This window comes from Sus scrofa, chromosome 6 (genome assembly GCF_054392235.1).
Source record: "Sus scrofa isolate SSC_HxYL_T2T_F1_AM1 chromosome 6, Sscrofa_HxYL_maternal_Yorkshire_Landrace_v2.0, whole genome shotgun sequence".
NCBI lineage: Eukaryota > Metazoa > Chordata > Mammalia > Artiodactyla > Suidae > Sus > Sus scrofa.
This window is the reverse complement of record NC_139388.1, coordinates 96361613-96384839: the sequence shown is the minus strand read 5'-3', so window position 1 is coordinate 96384839 and position 23227 is coordinate 96361613. Positions and strand designations below refer to the sequence as shown.

The 23227-nt window shown below is 42.8% G+C and overlaps 1 protein-coding gene across 4 annotated transcripts in view; it reads left to right on the top strand.

Annotated features, from left to right (window-relative positions):
• The window catches only part of CLSPN (claspin), a 34773-nt gene extending 18987 nt beyond the window's left edge, over positions 1 to 15786 (top strand). For all 4 annotated transcript variants that reach the window (XM_084963833.1, XM_021095922.2, XM_084963831.1 and 1 more), the window contains 16 exons: positions 357 to 598; positions 1484 to 1662; positions 2020 to 2084; positions 2625 to 2824; positions 3152 to 3306; positions 4366 to 4592; positions 5221 to 5332; positions 6949 to 7027; positions 7264 to 7385; positions 10474 to 10638; positions 10752 to 10873; positions 11118 to 11245; positions 11761 to 11869; positions 13635 to 13717; positions 13963 to 14124; positions 14440 to 15786. In XM_084963833.1, coding sequence (XP_084819959.1) covers positions 357 to 598; positions 1484 to 1662; positions 2020 to 2084; positions 2625 to 2824; positions 3152 to 3306; positions 4366 to 4592; positions 5221 to 5332; positions 6949 to 7027; positions 7264 to 7385; positions 10474 to 10638; positions 10752 to 10873; positions 11118 to 11245; positions 11761 to 11869; positions 13635 to 13717; positions 13963 to 14124; positions 14440 to 14550 — 2261 coding nt within the window. In that variant the 3' untranslated portion in view covers positions 14551 to 15786. The remainder of the gene's footprint in view (positions 1 to 356; positions 599 to 1483; positions 1663 to 2019; positions 2085 to 2624; positions 2825 to 3151; positions 3307 to 4365; positions 4593 to 5220; positions 5333 to 6948; positions 7028 to 7263; positions 7386 to 10473; positions 10639 to 10751; positions 10874 to 11117; positions 11246 to 11760; positions 11870 to 13634; positions 13718 to 13962; positions 14125 to 14439) is intronic.
• Positions 15787 to 23227: the final 7441 nt, after the last annotated feature.

Here is a 23227-nt window from a genome sequence, read left to right as displayed (position 1 = left end):
ACACAGGTTTGATCCCTGGCGTTGCTCAGTGGGTTAAGGATTCAGTGTTGCCATGAGCTGCGGTGTAGTTCACAGACACAGCTTAGATCTGGTGTTGACGTGGCTGTGCCATAGGCCAGCAGCTGCAGCTCCAGCTCCAACTCGACCCCTAGCCTGGGAACCTCCATATGCTTCGAGTGTGGCCCTAAAAAAAACAAAAACAAACAAACAAAAATAAAAGAAAAGCCTAGAGGTCACCGACTTTCCTTTTGGGATGTGTCTAGAATACTTCTGGAATTGCTTAAAATACTCACTTGCATTGTTGTCCTGTGTAGTCAGTCATTACAGTTAAAGCATCTCTTCATATTTCTCTTCAGGGGAAAAGCTTCAGGTGCTGAAAGCTAAACTGCAAGAAGCAATGAAACTCCGAAGGTTTGAAGAACGCCAGAAGCGCCAGGCATTACTCAAGTTAGATAATGAAGATGGATTTGAAGAAGAAGAGGAGGAGGAGGAAGAAATGACAGATGAGTCTGAGGAAGATGGAGAAGAGGAGGGAGAGGAAGCATTAGAGGAAGAAGAGGAGAAAGAAGAGGAAGAGGAGGAAGAAGGCAATCAGGAGGTTTCTGGCAATTATGTGATTTTGTTACTAGGTCATGGTAAATAAGAGAAGGAGAAAATAAGATTTGAGTAAGAGTATAGTGAACACATTCAGTTGTATGAGATTTCAGGGGCAGAGATAAATGTAGCTCATATGTATCTAAATTTTAGTGCATACATTTCACAGAGCCAGAGCCTTGGCTTCTACGTGTTGGCTTACACATTGTAATATAATGCTAATATCAAAATGACTTCGTATGAATAGACTTTTTTCCTTGTTTTCTCTATTCAGAATAAAAAAGGACTCTTTTAACCTTGGCTAGGTTGAGGTCTGGAGTATTCTCAAGCTAAGACCTTCCTGAGTTAATTTCTTTCTTCATTAAGGAGAGTATTTGTAAAAGGACCTCTTGCCTTTATTTCCATAGTATTGTTTTCCACCTATAGAAGACAAATGATAGGATTTTTAGTATTAGAAAACAGAAAAGCATCCTTGTCAGAATGCTGGAATCATTTGAAAGAGCTGATTAATGTTTAACCCTAAGTAAAGGGAAGAGAAAAGCCATGGCTGAGTTGGGCAGGATTTTACAGTCTGTGGTTGGTTTGAGGTCATTTGTTGTCTTGCAGTCTTAGGCTAATCATGTAACCTGTCATTGACACAATAAAATTATAATCCAGTCTTTTTTCATAATCTTGTAATGGTTTGGTGAGAGTAAAAGGTAAAATGACATAGATATAAAAGAGCTCTAGAAGTGCCAGGGAGAATTATATTAATGACAATTGTTAGACCAAGCCTCCTTCAGGTTAACCTTTTCAGATTTAAGATGTGACTAGTAACCAAGCAGCATATTTCAGGCTAACTGTGTTTGCTTTTAAAATTTTTGACTTGTATTATTTTGTTTTGGTAAAGATGGCAGAATTCCATCTCGATAGTGAAGAAACAGAAACCAAAGATGAGAAAGAAATGGATAAAGAAAACAATGATGGCAGTGATGAAAATGACAAGTCAGTTGGCCTTCTCTCTGTTCCCAAGCCTCTCTCATCAGATTCTACCTTCCTTTTATTTAAGGACAGCTCTTCCAAGATGGAGTAAGTAAATCTCTCTAAGAAAAGATTAAGATTCCTTGGTATTTGCCCCTACAGTAAGAAGCAGAAACAGGGAGTTCCCATTGTGGTTCAGCAGAAACATCTGACAAGCATCCATGAGGACATAGGTTCAATCCCTGGCCTTGCTCATTGGGTTAAGGATCCGGTGTTGCTGTGAGCTCTGGTGTAGGTTGCAGACTCGGCTCGGATCTGGTGTTGCTTTGGCCGTGGTGTAGGCCAGCAGCTACAGCTCTGATTGGATCCCTAGTCTGGGCCTCCATATGCTGTGGGTGTGGCCCTAAAAAGACCCAAAAAAAGAAGCAGAAAGATACTCAAACAATTTACCTTTTTATTTTGTAGTTACTCTCCTAGTGAAGAAAAATCAGAACTAGATGAAAACTCAGGCAAAAGGCCTAGCAAACTAGGTAAGTAGTGACTCCTGTATAGAACTTGACTTTTCTTTGATCCTCTAGCTTTGACACTTAAGGACCATAATTTCTTAAGGTTCCATTTTTTGAACTCTAGTGGTCTTTTCCCAGTTGTACCTAATGGCAATTTGGTCCAATTTTGGAAAACTTTGCATGAAGTTTCTTTACAGTTGACCATGAGCATGTAAAGGTCCTTAGTGAGTATGTGTTAATTGAGCGAAACATGAAACATTTCTGTCATATGTAGATCAAAGAGATGTGTAAGTGATTGGATAATGGAACAAGTAATCATAGGCATCAGGCAGGGTGAGAGAAAGACAGGAACTTTGAGGTATCACTTAGCTCAGTGTGATAAACCCTGATCGTATCATGCTATTTTAGTACCATAATTTACCTTTAACTTATTGTTTTGGAGCATGTAACGTGAGAGGTTTGCCTGTGGATCCTACCCTGACAGTTTCATTCTCAACTCTTCTTCTTAAACAAATCTCACTTATTTTTGGAATCACACACTTAAAAGTTATTCTCTTTCTTTAGATGAAGATGATTCATGCTCATTACTGACAAAGGAGAGCAGCCACAACAGCAGCTTTGAGCTGATAGGCTCCACAATTCCGTCCTATCAGCCTTGCAACAGGCAAACAGGCCGTGGGACCAGTCTTTTCCCGACAGCAGGAGGATTCAGATCTCCTTCCCCTGGGCTATTTAGAGCCAGTTTGGTCAGCTCAGCATCTAAGGTAAGATGGTAATAGTTTTCTAATCTCTCCCTTTTGCTTCCCACATTGCTAAATAAAGTGTGTCCAAGCCAACAACTCCCACCATGTTATGTATGTTCATTTTTAAAAAATCCACCCCCTTTGTGTATTAAAAACAAGCCTCACCCAAGGTTCTTACTTTCTTGAAGGTATTATTCTTTATGCTTCTCTTGGCTATGCATTGTCCTCCTCAACTGCAGTTGCCTGAGAATAGATTAAATTTTACAAATAGCAACTTCTGTTGTTGTCATGACAGTGAATGACATTTGTAAAACGTTTTGTTTTTGTTTGGTCTTGTTTTGGTGCCAGAGTTCAGGAAAGCTGTCAGAGCCTTCACTTCCCATAGAGGATTCCCAGGATCTGTATAACGCCTCCCCAGAGCCTAAGACACTTTTCCTCGGAGCAGGAGACTTCCAATTCTGTTTAGAAGATGACACTCAGAGCCAACTGTTGGATGCAGATGGGTAGGTAGTTTTATGTTTCTGTGGGTGGAATAGCGCTGGGTACTGCTTAATTTTGTTTAAAAATAAAGAGAGCTTCTGTCACTCCATCTGTGCTTTTTCTTCTGAGAAAGAGAGGTGTACAGATCATTAGTATTGCATTCTACAAGTTTGAATAAAGTCTCCCTAGAAAATAAAAGGTAAATAGCCTTCCTGGCATTCTGATCCTTCAATTTCTGTCTTGTTTGAAATGTATAGCTCTCATAAAGGAATCAAATTTCCCTGTATCCATCCTACTATATTAGGATTGTTGGATGGGATTGAGAATCGACACATCTGTGGCACATTGCATGGCCAGAACACCAAGCCTTATTCTAGCACCATCGGCTTTCTTGCTTTTTAGGGCCACACCTGAGGCATATGGAGGTTCCCAGGCTAGGGGTCTAATTGGAGCTACAGCTGCCGGCCTACACCACGGCCACAGCAACACTAGATCCGAGCTGCATCTGTGACCTACACCACAGCTCATGGCAACGCTGGATCCTTAACCCACTGAGTGAGGCCAGGGATCGAACCCGCAACCTCATGGTTCCTAGTCGGATTAATTTTCACTGTGCCATGATGGGAACTCCTAGCACCATCCAAAGCCAAAAATTATCCTTTACCCTTATTTATTTATTTATTTATTTTAATTTTAGGGCCACACTTGCAGCATATGGAGATTCCCAGGCAAGGGATCGAATTGGAGCTGTAGCCGCTGTCCTACGCCACAGCCACACCAATGCCAGATCCTTAACCCACTTGAGCGAGCCCAGGGGTGGAACCTGTGTCCTCATGGATACCAGTCAGATTTGTTTCTGCTGAGCCATGACGGGAACTTCCCCTTTAGCTTTTGAATAGCCTTTATTCTTTCATAAACTTCCCCTTCCTCTTTAGATTATCAAGAGGCTAAAGTCTGACTCTTTTGTCTTCTGGTTCGGAATTCAGCTTCTAACTTTGGTATTGGAAATGAGTTCAGACTTTTTCATCCACCACTCTGTTTTCTTCCTAGAGTATTTTTGACACTCTTCATTGGGCTTGTAGGTTCCTAAATGTCAGAAACCACAGGAATCAGTACCAAGCTTTGAAGCCTCGATTGCCATTGGCCAGTATGGATGAGAACGCCATGGATGCCAACATGGATGAGCTGCTGGATTTGTGTACTGGAAAGTTCACATCTCAGGGTGAAAAACCTCTGCCCAGGAAGAACGACAAGAAAGAGAACATGGAGGAACTTCTGGATCTTTGTTCAGGAAAATTTACTTCTCAAGGTAAGTATCAACCAAGAGAGCATCAGGCTCACCACAGCCAAATATCTTACGTCAGTATCCTTGAAAAAAAAGCTCCTTACTCTCAGGTTTAAAGTTCACAGAAAAAAAAAAAAAGAAAGAAAGAAAGAAAGAAGGAAAAAGGAGTTCACAGAAAACAGACCTGTGGTGGATTCTTGGGTGTACATTGCATTCATTGCTTAGCTCCTGATATTTAGAGCTCTTACTTTCTTAGAATGGTGAAATAACAATCTAAGTCTGCTTTCACTTGGGCCATATGACTTGTCATTTATGGCTAATATATGTGCAAAGCCTGGAGCAGTACCTGCTATATAGTAAATTTCATATAAATGCTAACATATTACTTCCACCTGCACATGCCTTTAACCCCCTCACATCCCTGCTAGAATGTAAACTGGGAGCTGGGATTTTTGTTTTGTTCACTGCTGTTTCCCTGTTGCCTGGCACATAGTAAGCACTAAATAAGGATTTGTCGAATGAATGGAGGATGAGCTCTTTTTGGCAAGCTTACCTTAAAACTGTGTTGAGCTGGCATGTCCTCAGATGGCTGGGGAAAGAGGATAAAGCTGTCATTTCTTGGTGACAAATCTTTTTCTTTGTTGTGATGTAGATGTCTCCACTCTGGCTCCATCAGATTTAAATAAGCAGGAGAAGGAGAGCAGCATGGGTGATCCAATGGAGGAAGCACTTGCTCTTTGCTCAGGCTCTTTCCCAACAGACAGGTAAGTCAAAGTGCTTGGAGGGAATTTGGGAGGCCTGGCCTTCTGATAAAATTCTGGGGTAGGTTCTCTGGGCTTAGCAGTAACTGGTCATCTTAGGGGCTTCATGTTTCACTATACCTGTGGTTCTGTCTGAGAGTCTTGCAGTGGGTTTGAGTCTCATGTTTCCATAGTAAGGAAATGATAATGCTTTAATTGATTGGTAGGGAACAAGGTAAAAAAGGCAAGAATAAGAATGTGAAAGTGCTCAACATCACTAATAATTAAGGAAATATACCATAATAAGATACTACCTCATACTCATTAGGATGGCTACTGTCAAAAAAAAACCCAGAAAATAACAGGTGTTGCTGAGGATATGGAAACATTGGAATCCCTTTCTTTTGCTGGTGGGAATGTGAAATGGTAACACTGCTACAGAAAATAGAATTGCAGGATTTCCCTTCGTGGCACAGCGGAAACGCATCTGACAACCATGAGGTTGCGGATTCAATCTCTGGCCTCAATCAGTGGGTTGAGGATCTGGAGCTGCCGTGAGCTGTGGTGTGGATTGAAGAAGCATCTCAGATCTGGCATTGCTGTGCCTATGGTGTAGGCCGGCAACTGCAGCTCTGATTCGACCCCTAGCCTGGGAACCTCCAAATGCCACGGGTGCAGTCCTTAAAAAAAAAAGAAAAAAAAAAGAAAAGAAAATAGAATTGCAATTCCCCCAAAAATTAACAGTAGAATATGATCCAGCAGTTACTCCACTTTGGGGTATATACACAATAGAAATGAAAACAGGATCTCTAATGGGTATTTGAACACCCATGTTCATAGCAGCGTTACTCATAACAGTTGAAAGGTAGAAGCATCCCAGGTGGATACATACACAGAATATTATTCAGCCTTTAAAAAAGAAGAAAATTCTGATATATGCTACAACATGGATTAAGTGTGTTGAAGGAAATAAGCCAATCACAAAAAATACAAATACTGGAGTTCTCATTGTGGCTCAGCAGGTTAAGGACCTGACATTATCTCTGTGAGGATGCAGGTTTGATCCCCAGACTTGCTCAGTGGGTTAAGGATCTGGTGTTGCCAAAAGCTGCTGTATAGCTTGCAGATATGGCTTGGATTTGGTGTGGCCATGGCTGTGGGGTAGGCCCCAGCTGTAGCTCAGATTTGACCCCTCACCTGGGAACTTCCATGTGCTGCAGATGCAGCCATAAAAAGAAAAAGAAAAAAAAAAATACAAATACTGTATGATTCCACTTATATGAGGTACTTCGAGTAGTCACATTCATAGTGATAGAAAGTAGCCAGGGGCTGTGAGGAGGAAAGAATGGGGAGTTGCTATTTAGAGGGTGTAGAGTTTTGGTTTTGTAAGATGAAATGCGTTCTTGGAGGTTGATTGCATAACAGTGCACATGTACTTAATGCTAGTGAACTGTACACTTAAAGTGGTTAAGATAGTAAACTTTATGTTGTGTGTATTTCATCACAATTTAAAAAAAAAATTTAAAGGCTAGATATCTTGTTTCTTAAGGGATTGTGGTACTGTTCAAGTCCTAAGTTGGCTGACTGCTTGTAATTTGCTTTCAACAGCTTATTTATTGATTTGTTGGTTTGCATTTTAGAGAGGAAGAAGAAGGTGAAGAGGAGGAATTTGGAGACTTCCGGCTTGTCCCAAATGATGATGAGTTTGATAGCAATGAGGTGAGTTTGGAGGGAACAAAGTAGTCGTGACTGAACTCCATGTATTGCTGCTGTATGGTTTTTTGGTTTTTTGTTTTTATTTTTGTTTTTGTTTTTTGGTAGAGTGAGTCCTTAAGAATTCTGTTTGTCATATTTTCAGAAGCAATTTCTTAGAATGAAATGTTTGGGTCGAAGTTTGTAAATCCTGTCTCAGTGGAGGACATATTTTATTCCTTTAACTGCATGTGATTTTGCAGGATGAACATAGTGACTCTGACCATGAAGACCCTATGAAGACCCATGAAGACCTAGAAGACCATGAGGAGGAGGAGGATGAGGAAGAGCTCCTGCGGCAATCCGAGAAGTTGAAAAGGCAAATGTAGGTGTTATGTCCCTTCCTTCCATTGCAAGCAAGTTCTCCTAACAGTTGAATTGTAGCTTGCCAACATTTTACCTACATTTGCTGGTTCTGTATTTGCTTTTTGTGGTTAACACAGATTGAATGAGATTCATTTAGTTGCTATCTCTTGAGTATTCAAAGATGGCTGTGTCCTCCCCAAGTGATTTCTATACTAAACACCCCTACCTCTTCAGCTCTTTCTCATGTGAGGTTGCTTCCAGACTCTTCACATATGTATGTTCTCTTTATCCTCAGGTGTGGTCTGACCCCACTGCTCTATGTTGTGGTACAACCACATGCCTTGTTCTGGATGCATACCACTTCTAAAGTAACCAAAGATCTTAAGAAGGGGTCACTGTAGATCCTGAGGATCTCATAGACAACTAAAGTTCCCCTTGTCTCTTTTCTTGTGAATTACTGTCATCTCAGGTTTCCTCATCCTAGTCTTGGGCAAATGACCCTCCTTTATTTTTTTTTTTAATGTTGTGGGTTTTTTTTTTTTTTTTTTTTTTTTTTTTTTTTTTTTTTTTTTTGTCTTTTTGCTATTTCTTGGGCTGCTCCCATGGCATATGGAGGTTCCCAGGCTAGGGGTCGAATCGGAGCTGCAGCCACCAGCCTACGCCAGAGCCACAGCAACGCGGGATCTGAGCCGCCTCTGCAACCTACACCACAGCTCACGGCAACCCCGGATCGTTAACCCACTGAGCAAGGGCAGAGATGGAACCTGTAACCTCATGGTTCCTAGTTGGATTCGTTAACCACTGCGCCATGACGGGAACTCCGTGTTTTTGTTTTGATCATGAAAGTAAACCATTTATTTTGGATAATTGAAAGAATACAAAAAGATATAAATAAAAAGTCATCTATATCCACCATCCAGAATATTTGTGAAAGTGGTGGTTATCATCTCATAACCAAAGGCATATATATATATATATATATTTTTTTTTTTTTTTTTTTTTTTTTGGTCTTTTAGGGCTATACCCATGGCTTATGGAGGTTCCCAGGCTAGGGGCCAGTTGGAGCTGTAGCTGCCAGCTTACGCCAGAGCCACAGCAACGTGGGATCCAAGCTGTGTCTACAACCTATACCACAGCTCACGGCAACACCAGATCCTTAACCCATTGAGAGGGGCTAGGGCTCAAACCCATGTCCTAATGGATGCTAGTCAGGTTCTCTAACCACTGAGCCACAATGGGAACTCCCAAAGGCATATATGTTTATTTAGTTGAGATCTGTAGTTTTTTCGTATATGCAATTTTGCATGTTGCTTTTTTTTTTCCCATTTACCGCATCTGTGAGCATTTTTCCATGATACTGAAAGTTTTATAAAAACCATTTTAATAGGTTTTTATGTGTGAATTACTTTTAGAATTCAAATATAAGACATCATATTGATCCCTATTATATTTATTTTGTTGTTTTTAGCCCATCATTTCATTCTATTAAGATCAGTTTGGGGTTCTAATTTGTCACCTATCAGGTTTACTGTATCATACAATTTTGGATCATCTATAAATTTTTCTAAGGCAATGGTTCTTAAACCTTATTTAACTACAGAGTCCTTTGTTCAAATGAAATGTTATGAAGAATTACAGCTAAAAGTTGAACTGCTCTAGGAGTTCCCATTGTGGCTCAGCAGTAACGAACTCGATTAGTCCATAAGGATGCGAGTTTGATCCCTGGCCTCACTCAGTGGGTTAAGGATCCAGCGTTGCCATGAGCTGTGGTGTAGGTTGCAGAGGCGGCTTGAATCTGGCGTTGCTATGGCTGTGGCATAAGCTGGCATCTATAGCTCCGATTCATCCCCTAGCCTGCGAACTTCCATATGCCAAGTGTGCAGCCCTAAAAAAAAAAAAAAAAAAATAGACACACACACAAAGTTCAAAGAGTACCCTCTTTAAGAAGATTGGAAAGCTTAGTGGTTATTGGCCCCTAAAGGGATTCTTCAGGAATCCTAGGATTTAGAGTAACTCATCTGTAAAAAAAAAAAAATGTAAGTCTTTGGTAAAAATCAGTTTTCAGGAGTACCTTATGGTGCAGAGGATTAAGGATCCAGTTTTGTCACTGCTGTGGCTGTGATCACTGCTGTGGTGCAGGTTCAACCCCTGGCCTAGGAATTTTTATATGCTGCAGGCCTAGCTTAAAAAAAAAAAAATCAGCTTTCAGAAAACCATCAGCTTCTGCCACTCATGACCATAACAGGACTTTGAATTTAGGCTAACAACAGATTTGTTCTCAAAGTGAACTGAAGTCAATAAAACTAACTAGTAGTGTTTTGGGGTTTTTTGTTTTGGGGGTTTTTTTTTGCTTTTTTAGGGCCACACCTGTGGCATATGGAAGTTTCTAGGCTAGGGTTGAATTGAAGCTGCGTCTTTGACCTACCACAGCTCATAGCAACACTGGTTCCTTAACCCACTGAGTGAGGCCAGGGATCAAACCTGCATCCTCATGGATACTAGTTGGGTTTGTTGCCACTGAGCCACAACAGGAACTCACCAACTAGTAGTGGTTTTGATTACCACTGACTCTGAGCCTCAGTCATACCTCTAACTTGAGGGTCAAGATTTGGTGGGCTCAGTCTTTCTATATTATGCTATCCCAGGTCTGTCTCCTGAAGCTGGTAAGCTTAAATACAAAACAAAAGAGTTTGAACCTTCTGGCAGGTATGTCTGAAATACATAGAGAAGATTGAGAGTTTTGGCTCTATTAGTTACCAACCTGGGTTGAAGCCAGGCTCTGCTTCCTCCTAGCTGTGTGACCATTGGTAAGTTGTTTACTCTCTGAGTCTCAGTTCCTTCAACTGTGAATCGAAGGGATTAATATTGCATTAATCCCTTCGATAATGCAATAATGCTTCAAAGCAGTTATTGGCACAGCTACATGTTAAATAAGACTTTTAAGTATTATCAAAATATGTTATTATCGTCAATTTAAGCTTCTTGTTATTAGAGATGGCTCAGTGTTCTTTCTGTTTTTCTCATTGCTTCCATCTCATTGTTATTAGAGATGGCTCTATGTGTATATTCATTGTTGCATTTTCTAATCTTCAAAAATTGTTTTCCAGGAGATTAAAGAAATACCTGGAGGATGAAGCAGAAGTGTCAGGAAGTGATGTGGGGAGTGAAGATGAGTATGATGGAGAAGAGCTTGATGAATATGAAGAGGATGTAATGGACGAAGTACTTCCCTCTGATGAGGAACTGCAGAATCAAATCAAGAAAATACATATGTCAGTATCCCCAAAAGCCCTTCTAAGTAATAGGATGTGCTTTAAGGCAGGCCCTATAACCCCTATAACTAGGAATGGTCCTGGTTTTTAATACCATGTTTCTTGTGTTGTAGGAAAACAATGTTGGATGATGATAAGCGACAGCTCCGTTTGTACCAAGAAAGGTACCTTGCTGATGGGGACCTGCACAGTGATGGTCCTGGACGAATGAGGAAATTCCGATGGAAAAACATAGGTATCTTGATTGTTGCCTTCAAAAGCAAATGCTACAAGGTACATGTTTCTGTAATTTAAGACAGAAAGAAGAAATCACAACTATAGCAAGTGGTTGTGGAGGGCTTGGTTGTGACCATTATTATCTATTAATGGATAGGAGAATTTTGTGTTAGTATATTGTACATGGAAAGGGTTCACCTGTGTCTGCAGGCACCCTCTCCTGGGGATTGCAGAATGCTAATAGCCTTAACTCTTTGCTTTAGATGATGCTTCCCAGATGGACTTGTTTCACAGAGACTCTGATGATGATCAGATTGAAGAACAGCTTGATGAGACAGAAGCCAGATGGAGAAAGGAGCGAATTGAACGAGAGCAGTGGCTTCGAGACCAGGTAAGAAGCCTGCAAAAGATTCTCCTATTCCGACCACAGTTATGAGGGTCACTTCAGTCACCCAGCTTGTCATGACAGTTTTAAAATCTTTGGCAATAAATTGCAGTCCCTTTTTTTTGGCCACACTGTGGTGTATGGAGTTCCCGGGCTAGGGATCATATCCAAGCCACAGTTGCAACCTACAGGATCCACAGCTGCAGCAATGCTGGATCCTTAACCCACTGTGCCAGGCCAGGGATTGAACCTAGATCCCAGAGCTCCAGAGATCCTGTTGCGCCACAGTGGGAACTCCTATCATGGTCCCTTTTAATCCTTGAATTTTCTTCTATGCTTTGAGAAGGTTACCTTGGGCAATTTTGTCTGAAATCCCTCCCCCCCTTTTTTTTTGGTCTAAAGCAATAAAGGGTTGCAAGAAGGAAAACAAATGATATCTCAAGTACTCTAGCTTCCAGGCTATGCTAATTATTTGGGAGAGCTGTAGGCTTCTGTTAATGCTGTCTGATTTTTATTTTCAGGCACAGCAGGGGAAAATTGCAGCTGAAGAAGAAGAAGAAGAAATTGGAGAAGACAGTCAGTTTATGATGCTGGCCAAGAAAGTTACAGCCAAAGCTCTGCAGAAGAATGGTGAGCTCTTAGTCCTCCTCAGCATCTAGCTCCCTGGATTGTTAGTGCTGGAGCCTTGGAGGTGACTCCAGCCCTCAGGAGCTGTTGCAGCTTAGTCACGGGCCTGTGTCTAATATTGTCTTAAAGAGACCCCTCGGAGATGGGGAGAGACAGTGTTCTTTTGATTTTAGACTGTTGGGCAGTGGACATTGTACTTGTGTGTGTGTGTATCTGGTTTTGCTTTATGTTCTAAGGCAGCTCAGAGGCGTGAAATCTGGCTTCTTTATTTAGTTGCTCAGGCTTATATATTTAAGTGTTAGATCTGGAATCTGAACTCAGATGTATCTAACCCCATAACTGAAGCCCTTAAACACTTCTCAGCACTCTTATCACTCTTATTTTTTTTATTATTACTGTTAATTAGTCAGTAAGTTCAACTGAGTTGTCTGTCATCTCATAGCCATTTACTGTATTTTCAAGTTACAGTTTAAAAGTAATCAGGAGGGAGTTCCCGTCGTGGCGCAGTGGTTAACGAATCCGACTAGGAACCATGAGGTTGAGGGTTCGGTCCCTGCCCTTGCTCAGTGGGTTAACGATCCGGCGTTGCCGTGAGCTGTGGTGTAGGTTGCAGACGCGGCTCAGATCCCGCATTGCTGTGGCTCTGGCGTAGGCCGGTGGCTACAGCTCCGATTGGACCCCTAGCCTGGGAACCTCCATATGCCGCGGGAGCGGCCCAAGAAATAGCAACAATAACAACAACAACAAAAAAGACAAAAGACAAAAAAAAAAAAAAAAAAAAAAAAAGTAATCAGGAGTTCCCGTCGTGGCGCAGTGGTTAACGAATCCGACTAGGAACCATGAGGTTGCGGGTTCGATCCCTGCGCTTGCTCAGTGGGTCAAGGTTCCGGCGTTGCCGTGAGCTGTGGTGTAGGTCGCAGACGCGGCTCAGATCCTGCGTTGCTGTGGCTCTGGCATAGGCTGGCAGCTACAGCTCCGATTCGACCCCTAGCCTGGGAACCTCCATATGCCATGGTGCGGCCCTAGAAAAAGGCAAAAAGACTAAATAAATAAATAAATAAATAAATAAAAGTAATCAGAGTTCCTGTGGGTCTAGTTTATTGGTCTTATTAAAAGCTTGTTAGCTGGTTAAGATTTAAAATAATTCTGAGAGGGTGTTCCCATCGTGGCTCAGTGGTTAACAAATCCGACTAGGAACCATGAGGTTTCGGATTCGATCTCTGGCCTTGCTCAGTGGGTTAAGGATCCGGCGTTGCCATGAGCTGTGGTGTAGGTTGCAGACGAGGCTCGGATCCCGCGTTACTGTGGCTCTGGTGTAGGCCAGCGGCTACAGGTCCCATTAGACCCCTAGCCTGGGAACCTCCATATGCTGCGGGAGCAACCCAAGAAAAAGCAAAAAGACCAAAAAAATAAAAAATAAAAAATAAAATAAAAGTAATTCTGGGAGTTCCCATCATGGTACATCGGAAACGAATCTGACTAGGAACCATAAAGTTGTGGGTTCTATCCCGGCCTCGCTCAGTGGGTTAAGGATCCGGCATTGCCGTAAGCTGTGGTGTAGGTTGCAGACTCGGCTCAGATCTGGCGTTGCTGTGGCTGTGGTGTAGGCTGGCGGCTACAGCTCCTATTAGACCCCTAGCCTGGGAACCTCCATATGCCGTGGGTGCAGCCTTAAAAAAAAAAAAAAAGACAAAAGACCAAAAAAAAAAAAAGTGATTTTACCCCAGCTTAGCCTATAACAAACCTCTCTGTCTTTTCTTTTTTTCAGTCAGTCACACTGTGGTTACTGAAGATTCAAAGTCATTATTTAGAAATCCTTTTGAAGCCATCAGACCAGGAAGTGACAGCCAGGTTGGTTGGGGACCTGATGTCATGATCTTGCAGTCATAAAGGTCAAGTTAAGGGAAGCTCTGTCATTAGTGGAGGGAGGTGGCTGCAGGAAATGGCAGTAGATGTCAGAGGAGCCTGCTGTTTCTCTTCTGCTTGAGCTGGGTGGGAGTGTGTCCCCTCAATACTTGGCAGAGTCAGGGAGGAACTGACTTCTCTTCTTCCCTTGGCACTTGGAATCTGATGCTAGATGACTCTTCTTTCCTCAGTGGAAGACAGGCTCACTGCTAAACCAGCCCAAAGCTGTGCTTCAGAAACTGGCCGCCCTCTCTGACCTCAACCCCAGTGCTCCCCGAAATTCAAGAAATTTTGTCTTCCACACACTTTCTCCTGTCAAGGCTGAGGCAGCAAAGGAATTGTCTAAGCCTCGGGTAAGGAATTTGAGAACTGATAGGGTGACTCTCCAAAGCAGAGTGAGTGAGTGAATGAATTGAGTTGAGTTTAAAATATATGCATATTTATAACTTAAAGGCTTCTGCTGCACTGTTATATCTTGCACTCCCAATAAGGTACAAGGGGATTGCTATCCCCATTAAGTAATCTGCTTTGAAACTTGCCTGGAAATTTTCTATTTCTTTTTTTTCCTAATCATCCATGATTTAACTATGAGCTGCTTAAGAGCTAATTGAAGCTAAGTACTTGTATGAGAGTCTTGAGTTGGTCCTATCTCTTCCTCTGCTCTCTAGGTAAGGAGAATGGGTCCATCTTTAATGACATCCCCTTCACCTAAGCGCCTCAAAACAGATGATAGCACTTCAGGATCGAAGCAGAGCATCTTCAGATATTTGGAAAGCTAACACCACACGGATGGCAGCACCTATGTTAAGACTTTGTTGAGAAGTATCTGGGCTTGAAGGTTGAAATTGATGCCCGCGTGGCCCCGTCCTTCATAATCAATGCATTAAGATTGAGGACAGAGATTCCAGCTCTTTCCACTGCATGGGCTCTGGCCTCTATTATTTCCTGGGTTGACTACTAACTTAATTCTGTAGTTTAAAACATCAGCTTCTGGCATACTTGGGTATCCTCCATTAAATATTTGGCATTTTATCCTAGCAGCTTCCTGGGTTGATACCTTTTGGTGAAAGGGGTGGCTGGAGGAAGAAAAAGTGCGGCGTGACAGAAAATTACAGAAAGCAGTGAATGTCAAAACCAGGACGACTCCTTCACACCCCTCAGATCTGCACCGTGGTGACCAGGACTCAGTGAAAGACTTCTTACAGGACCTAGGGATTGACAGAGGGGCTGTTATATTAGTCTTGCCCCTTAATTTTCTTTATGCCTCTTCCCAAGGCAGTCTCAAATTTCCAGTTAGCCTTTGCTTCCTTTATATATGGACTCAAACTTGTACCCAAGTTAGAAAGAGCTAACTTTCTGGAGTGTGAGGATGAAGATAAAAGGTTATACCTGGTGTCTGTCCACATTAGATTGTCCATGGGACAGAGAGCACTCTCCTAGGACTAAATTTTTGATGTGAAACACCGTTGCTTAAGGACTTCCCTTCTCATTCTGACTAGAAGAATTACTTATATAACCATTATTTATTGCATTCAACTGGGTTGAGTACATTGCTCCAACCAGTCGGAGGACAATTTAATACGTCATTACTTATTTTGAGAGAAGACCATCATGGAGTTTCATCAGAGTATTTTTAGGAGGATTGCCACGAATCCCAGTTTCCCCCAAACTTCCATGAGACTCTCGGGATTTTATACAGATATTTTCCCCCCTCAGAACCAAGTGCCACTGCTGCTTTGGAAAAACATTCCATGTAAATACTGTGGATTCACTGTCAGAAGCTGGACTTGGGAAGCTGGATAAATTGTGCCAGTTTTTTATTGGCAGACAAGAAATACCAGTTTAACTGATGGAATTAGGATATAGGTTTTCTACAGTTGTTTCTAATATGCAAGATGCTGACTTTGATGGAATTTATATTTGTACATTTGTAATCTTGTAATGGTGAAAATGTACATAAAGATGTTTTAATATGTATGTAGTTTTTCAATAAATCCCAATGCCTTAAGGCTGGATTTGCTGTCCAGATTAAATGCCCATTCTTAGGTCAGATGTTGAGCATTTTGTTTTCAGGGTATCTCTCTCTCAGGGAAAGCCAGGAATGAGAGACTATTGCTGTTGTCCCCTCACTGGCTTCTCAGCTCCAGTGAATTGATTGCATTAACTTAACCAAGTAGTTTGGGTTCAGTGCAGGTGAGGAGAATCTATTGAAATGATACCCATTGGGGTTCTAGTTGTGGCTCAGCAGTTAGCAAGTCTGACTAGCATCCATGAGGATGCAGGTTCAATCCCTGATCTTGCTCAGTGGGTTAAGGATCCTGTGTTGCCATGAGCTGTGGTGTAGGTTGCAGACGTGGCTCGGATCCCGCGTTGCTGTGGCTCTGGCAAAGGCCGGTGGCTACAGCTCCGATTCAACCCCTAGCCTGGGAACCTCCATATGCCATGGGTATGGCACTTTAAAAAATAGAAAGAAAATGATACCCTTTGTTGTTAAAGCCCTTCGATTGGCAGCCTTGGGTCCAAGGTGAGCATTATTGCCCTTCCCTTTTAGCACTCTAAACAGTGCCCAAGGCTAGGCAGCCCTTGCTGGTCAATAGAAAACTAGGGAGGCGGGCTAGATGTTTCTCCCCTCTTGCTTTCCCATATCCTTTTATAAGGTGGGGGCGGGATAGAGAAAAGGATTGGAATTGACTGCTGAGGATAAGAAAGTTAGTGCCTGACAGTAGAAATAAAAACAATAAACAAATAGGACCTAATCAAACTTACAAGCTTTTATGCAGCAAAGGAAATCATAAACAAAACAAGGGAGTTCCCTTTGTGGCTCAGCAGGTTACAAACCTGACTAGTACCCATGAGGATGCAGGTTTGACCCCTGGCTGTGTTCAGTGAGTTCGGGATCCGGCATTGCCATGAGCTGTGGTATAGGCCAGCAGCTGCAGCTCTGATTCAATCCCTAGCCTGGGAACTTCCATATGCTGCAGGTCTGGCTGTAAAAAGCAAAAACAGCAACAACAACCATAAAAAAAGACAACCTACAGAATGGGTGAAAATATTTGCAAACAATGCAGCTGACAAGGGCTTGATCTCCAAAATATATAAACAACTCATACAACTCAACAACAAAAAAACAACCCAATTGAAAAATAAGCAGAAGCTCTAAATACACATTTCTCCAAAGAAGACACACAAATGGCTGGTAGGCACATGAAAAGATGCTCAATATTGCTAATTATTAGAGAAATGCAAATCAAAACTACAGTGAGGTGCCACCTCACACCAGTCAGAATGGCCACTATCACAAGTCTACAAATAACAAGAGCTGGCGAGGATGTGGAGAAAAGAGAACCCTCCTACCCTGTTGGTGGGAATATAAATTGGTACAACTACTCTGGAAAACAGTATGGAGTTTCCACAGAAAAGTGAAAATAGACTTACTATATGATCCAACAATCCCAATCCTGGGCATATATTTGGACAAAACTATAATTCAAAAAGATACATGCACCCCTATGTACATAGAAGCACTACTCACAGTAGCCAAAACATGGAAACAACTTAAATGTCCATTGACAGATGAATGGATTACAATGATGTGATACATATATCAATGGAATACTACTTGGCAGTACAAAAGAATGAAACACTGCCATTTGCAGCAAGCTGGATGCAGCTAGACATTATTGTGAAGAAAGAAAGACAAATACCATGTGATACCATGTATATGTAGAATCTAAAGTATGGCACAAATAAACCTATCTGCAAAACAGAAACAGACTCACAGAGGAGTTCCCGTCATGGCGCAGTAGAAATGAATCCGACTAGGAACCATGAGGTTTCGGGTTCAATCCCTGGCCTCGCTCAGTGGGTTAAGGATCCAGCATTGCCCTGAGATGTGATGTAGGTCACATATGTGGCTCAGATTCTGCGTTGCTGTGGCTGTGGCATAGGCCAGCAGCTACAGTTCCCATTTGACCCCTAGCCTGGGAACCTCCATATGCCATGGATGCAGCCCTAAAAAGCAAAAAAGCAAAAAGAAAAAGAAACAAACTCAAAGACATGGAGAACAGACTTGTGGGTGTCAAGGGGGAGAGAGTTTGGGGTTAGCAGATGCAAGCTATTACATTTAGAATGGATAAACCACAAAATCCTACTGTATAGCACAGGGAACTATATCCAGTCTCCTTGGATAAACCATGATAGAAAATAATATAAAAAAAGAATGTATATATATATGTATGACTGAGCTACTGCTGTACGGCAGAAATTGGCCAACATTGCAAATCAACTATAATTAAAAAAAAGAAAATCTGTGCCTGAGAAATCTAGGAGCAAATGATTTCTGTTCTAGATTCCAGAAAGGAAGCACTCTTTGGAGAAATAAAAGTTGAGTCTTAAGCTCTGGGTCACTTTTTCCCATGTCAATATAGTGGTCAGGAGGCAAGCTAAGCCTTGATCTTTGTAACTGGCATGGAGAATCATGACGTGACTTAAGCCCTGTGCCCAAAGCCCTGAGCCATCAGGAAACTGAAGCTCCAGGCCCTGTGCTGTGGCTCCTTCTAGGACTCAGGTTCACCAGCTTGGAATCACATACTTGGAGGGATGAGAGCCCGTGAGTCTGGGATGAGGGTGCTCAGCGTCAGTCCTTTCATCTCCTCGTGTTGGAGATGGATAGGGACAAACCATATTTACTTGATTGAAACAGGCCTCTGACCTCGCTAATTCACTCCACAGCTGCACAAGCCATACTAGGGTCTCTTCCATGAAACATCAGGTTATACTCACCAAAGCACTGTAGAGGCAAGGTGCTCTGCTCCCTGTGCAACTTCTTGACTGCTTCTCTACAAACTACCCTACTTTGAGAATTTCTAATGGCTGAGTGAGTATTTCAAGGCTTTATCTCCCAGAGTAATATCTGATAACTCTTAGGTCTTCCTGAGGCTTATATACCTAAGAATAGGAGAGAGTATTTCTGGGAGGAATATTGTCATGATACTATCTGATTATATCATTGCTGGGACGGTATTGTCTTCTACCTTTGTGTCCAGGCCTGGCATGTAGTATTGCCTGTTAAAGTTTGAATGAAAATTATCACACCGTTCAGAGCCTTCATTAATATCTATAAAATGAAGATAGTCATTCCTGTCTGTCTCTGAGTCACTGTGAGGCTTGTTGGAAGATGTATGTGGCTGTATTATGTCGAGTGCTACTCTGCAAGCATATGGATTCATCAGTATCACAAGTGCATCATGTTTTTTTGTTTGTTTGTTTTTTTGAGGGCTGCACCCGAGGCATATGGAAGTTCCTAGGCTAGGGGTCAAATCAGAGCTGCAGCTGCCGGCCCACGCCATAGCCACAGCAATGCCAAATCTGAGCCACGTCTGCAACCTACACCACAGCTCATGGCAACACTGGATTCTTAAGCCACTGAGCTAGGTCAGGGGTCAAACCTGCCTCCTCATGAATCTTAGTCAGGTTAGAGTCTCTACCACTGAGCCACAATGGGAACTCCACAACTGCATCATGTTTTGTGACCAGTCCTTAAAGGCCTGTTGTCTCATAAGCATCTCAAACTCAACATCTTTAAAAAGGTGGTTTAATTTATATATATATATCTGGGGGGCTGCGCCCACAGCATGTGAAAATTCCCAGGCTAAGGGTTGAACCTGCACTATAGCAGCAACCTGAGCCACAAGGGAACTCCAAAAGGTGGTTTTAGGTTTCCCTAAAAATCTGCTCTTCCTCCTGTGTTTCCCATTTCAGTAAAAGGTACCTCCACCTACCCAGTCACTCAGGCTGGAAACCTGAAGGACATTCTTGACCCCTCCTTCCTTAAACCCATAATCAAAGAGTCTCTAAGTCCTGTTATTTCTTTTTTTCTTTCTTTTTTTTTCTTTTTTTGGTCTTTTTGCTATTTCTTGGGCCGCTCCCGCGGCATATGGAGGTTCCCAGGCTAGGGATCTAATCGGAGCTGTAGCCACCGGCCTACGCCAGAGCCACAGCAACGCGGGATCTGAGCCGCGTCTGCGACCTACACCACAGCTCATGGCAACGCCGGATCGTTGACCCACTGAGCAAGGGCAGGGACGGAACCCGCAACCTCATGGTTCCTACTCGGATTCGTTAACCACTGCGCCACGACGGGAACTCCTAAGTCCTGTTATTTCTACTTCCAGATTACATCTTGAATCCGCTCCAAAGCGAATGCCCTATTCCAAGATTATTCCCATGATTTCTTGTTGCAGTGTCTTCCTATCTCCCCATTCTTATTTTTGCTTCCCTTCCAACCAGTCTGTGCACAGCAGCCAAAGGGTGGCATTTGTCTAATCAAGTTGGAGGATGCCGCTCCCTCCCTCAAACCCTCTCACTGTCTCCCAGTGCACTCAGAATTCATTTCAAACTCTGCATGGCCTACGAGACCCTCGTGATAGAGCTGTGCCTGCCAGCCTCCTAAACACTGTTCTCTCTTCACATCACACTCAGCTTCAGGCCCTTCCAAAGCAGCCTTCCCTTTAACTGAAATGACATTTTCTCCCTTGTCCTTTGTCTCATGTTGGTTTAAATCTAACTTCCTCAGAGATGCCTCCATTACCACCCCTTTCTTAATTAGGTTACCTCTGTTAGTTTCTTATCTTTTTCTTTCCTTTTTTTTTTTTTTTTTTGTCTTTTTGGGATCGTACCCTTAACACGTGGAAGTTCTCAGTCTAGGGGTCAAATCAGAGCTGTAGCTGCCAGCCTACACCTCAGCCACAGCAACTTGGGACCCAGGCTGCGTCTGCGACCTACACCACAGCTCATGGCAACGTTGGATCCTTAACCCACTGAGTGAGGTCAGGGATCAAGCCCACATCCTCATGGATCATAGTCAGGTTCATTACCGCTGAGCCATGATAGAAACTCCCTTTTTCTTTCTTTAAAAAAAAAAAAAATTTTTTTTTTTTTTCTTTTTTGGCCACCCCTTGTAGCATATGTAAGTTCCCAGGCCAGGGGTCAAATTTGAGCCATAGCTGCAACCTACACCACAGCCGCAGCTGCAGCAACGCTGGATCCTTAACCCACTGCACCAGGCTAGGGAGCAAACCTGAGCCTCCACAGAAATAAGCCGGATCATTAAAAGCTGGATCATTAACCCACTGTGCCACAACAGGAACTCCTTTTTTTTTTTTTTTTTTTTTTTTTTTTTCTTTTGGACCTTCTATCACAGTTGGGCACCTTAACATTTTAATGTTTGTTTAGGTCTGCTTTCTCCTTTAGACTAAATTCTATGAAAGCAGAGACTATATCTATTGTGTTTTTGTTTTTGTTTTTTTTTTTAATGTATGTTTTAGGTAACACCATGCCTGGCACTTAGAATTATTCAATAAGTATTTGCTGAGCAGTGAGTAATTGGAAGCCTGAAAGAGCTCATGGTGAAGAGCTTGGAACAGAATGGCTCACACAGATGCTTTCTAGTGTGGGATTGGATAGAGGTGGTTGTTATGTGAGACCTTGAATCCTTACTCTGCAGCTTACAAGTGGTGTGACCTTGGAATAAGTCATTCTCTCTGAACTTTTTTCCTCAACTGAAAAATGAGGCTAAAATGAAACGGTTTGGTTTAACTAACAGGGCTCTGGTTAGGATCCAAGGCATGGATTAATGGGAGCTTATTCAGCACATTTAACAGGCTGTGCTAATGCTAACTAACCTGTTGCTGAGCAAGGGGTGGATCTGATGCTTCATTACAGTCTGGCTGAGTAGGAAGGAGAGGCCAAGCCTCACCAAAGTGCCACAGCCGCCAGCCCAGGGGCCCGTGCCGGCACCTGTGGAGGCTAGCTCTCTGCCTGGCCTTGTGAGAGTGGGCAGGGTTGGAGGTCTGCTGGTGTGCCTGGATGGTAGTAAGTTGGGGAAATAGGCATGGCTTTGTGTATGGTAGTGTCACCTTTTGAGACCCAGGTGCCAGATCTCCGTCCCTAGTAGTCGAATCATCTTCGTCTGTACTGTCCATATCTTTCCCATCCCCTCTTCCTCTCCTCTCTTCTCTCACCTGAAAGATTTTTCATTTTCAGTTTATTGATCTAGTTCTTCCCTGTGGTGGATACATAATGGGGAAAGGGGGGTTGAAGTAGCTACAGCCTAAGGGTGATCAGAGGAAGCTATGGAGCTGGACACCTGGGTTCTTTTCATTCATTTCAGAAGGAACCACAGTCTAGCATTCTTGATGACTGGTGGGATGGAGGTGAGGGTGCAGAGGCAGCTCCCAGCTCCAGGCTGCAGAATCACAGGGCCCTGTCCAAAGGGTGGAAGGTGCAGAGGCAGAATTTAGAGTGAGTCCTATAGGTTTTTCAGCCCCCATCTCTTTTTCTCAGTGGCTGAAGAATGGAAAAAAGCTGACTGCCCACCCCTCTCTTTGTTTGTCTTATCTAATTTAACTTACGTTATTTATCAAAAAGACAGGTTATTTGGAAAACCAGATGGACCCAGGCAAAAATCATCTGGGTTTTCCAAACATGAAAAATTAGGTTCTGGGGGCCCAGGAGGAAAGGCTTATGAGTGTGTGTGTTGAGGGGGTGGTTAGGAGGGGGTGAGGAGTATTGAGATTACTTTATGTCTCTGTCGTCAGACCTGGAAATTGCTACATAACTTCCAAGCTTCCCCCCTGCCCTCTTTTTCCTTCAAGTTCTTGATGATTGCAATCTAAATGAGAAAACTAAAAGCTTTACGTTGGTGGTTGGGAGTGCTGAAAGGTTTAATTAATTGGCCAAGGATGAGGACATGTCAGGGCTATAGCAGAACAGCAGCTAACAGTTTTCCCTAGCTTTCCTGCCTTCACTTCCTCCCACAGAGCCACTGGGTTAGTGAGAGGTCCCGGGTTACAGAGGCTTCTGGAGCAGAAACCTGATCTACCTCTTGTCCCTTCAATGTTATCATCCCAAAATGATCGCAGCAGTTATGGAAGTTAGACATTAAGGGAAAAACTTACCCTTTCATGACTTTCTTTTCTTTTTTTTTTTTCTTTCATAAATTTCTGATAAAGACATGGCCAAAGAACACTGGGAGTTAAAGGTTGTCTGTCCATTAAATATCCAGGGAAGGACCTAGCTCTGCAGCTACAACAGGGATTTTTTTTTAGGGCTGTACTTGCAGCATATGGAAGTTCCCAGGTTAGGGGTTGAGTCGGAGTTACATCTGCTGGCCTATGCCACAGCTGTGGCAGATCTGAGCCATGCCTGAGACCTATGCCACAGCTTGTGTCAGTGCTGGATCCTTTAACCCACTGAGCGAGGCCAGAGATTGAACCTGCATCCTCATGGATACGAGTCAAATTCTTAGCCTGCAGCGCTACAATGGGAACTCCCAGAGCAGGAATTCTTAAAGCTTGTGGTTCTGTTACCCCTGGGCAGCATCATTATTAGGAAGGAATTGAAGTGGGTGGCTATGGAAGCCTGACTTTTGGCTGCAACAAAGGAAATGTTCTGGCT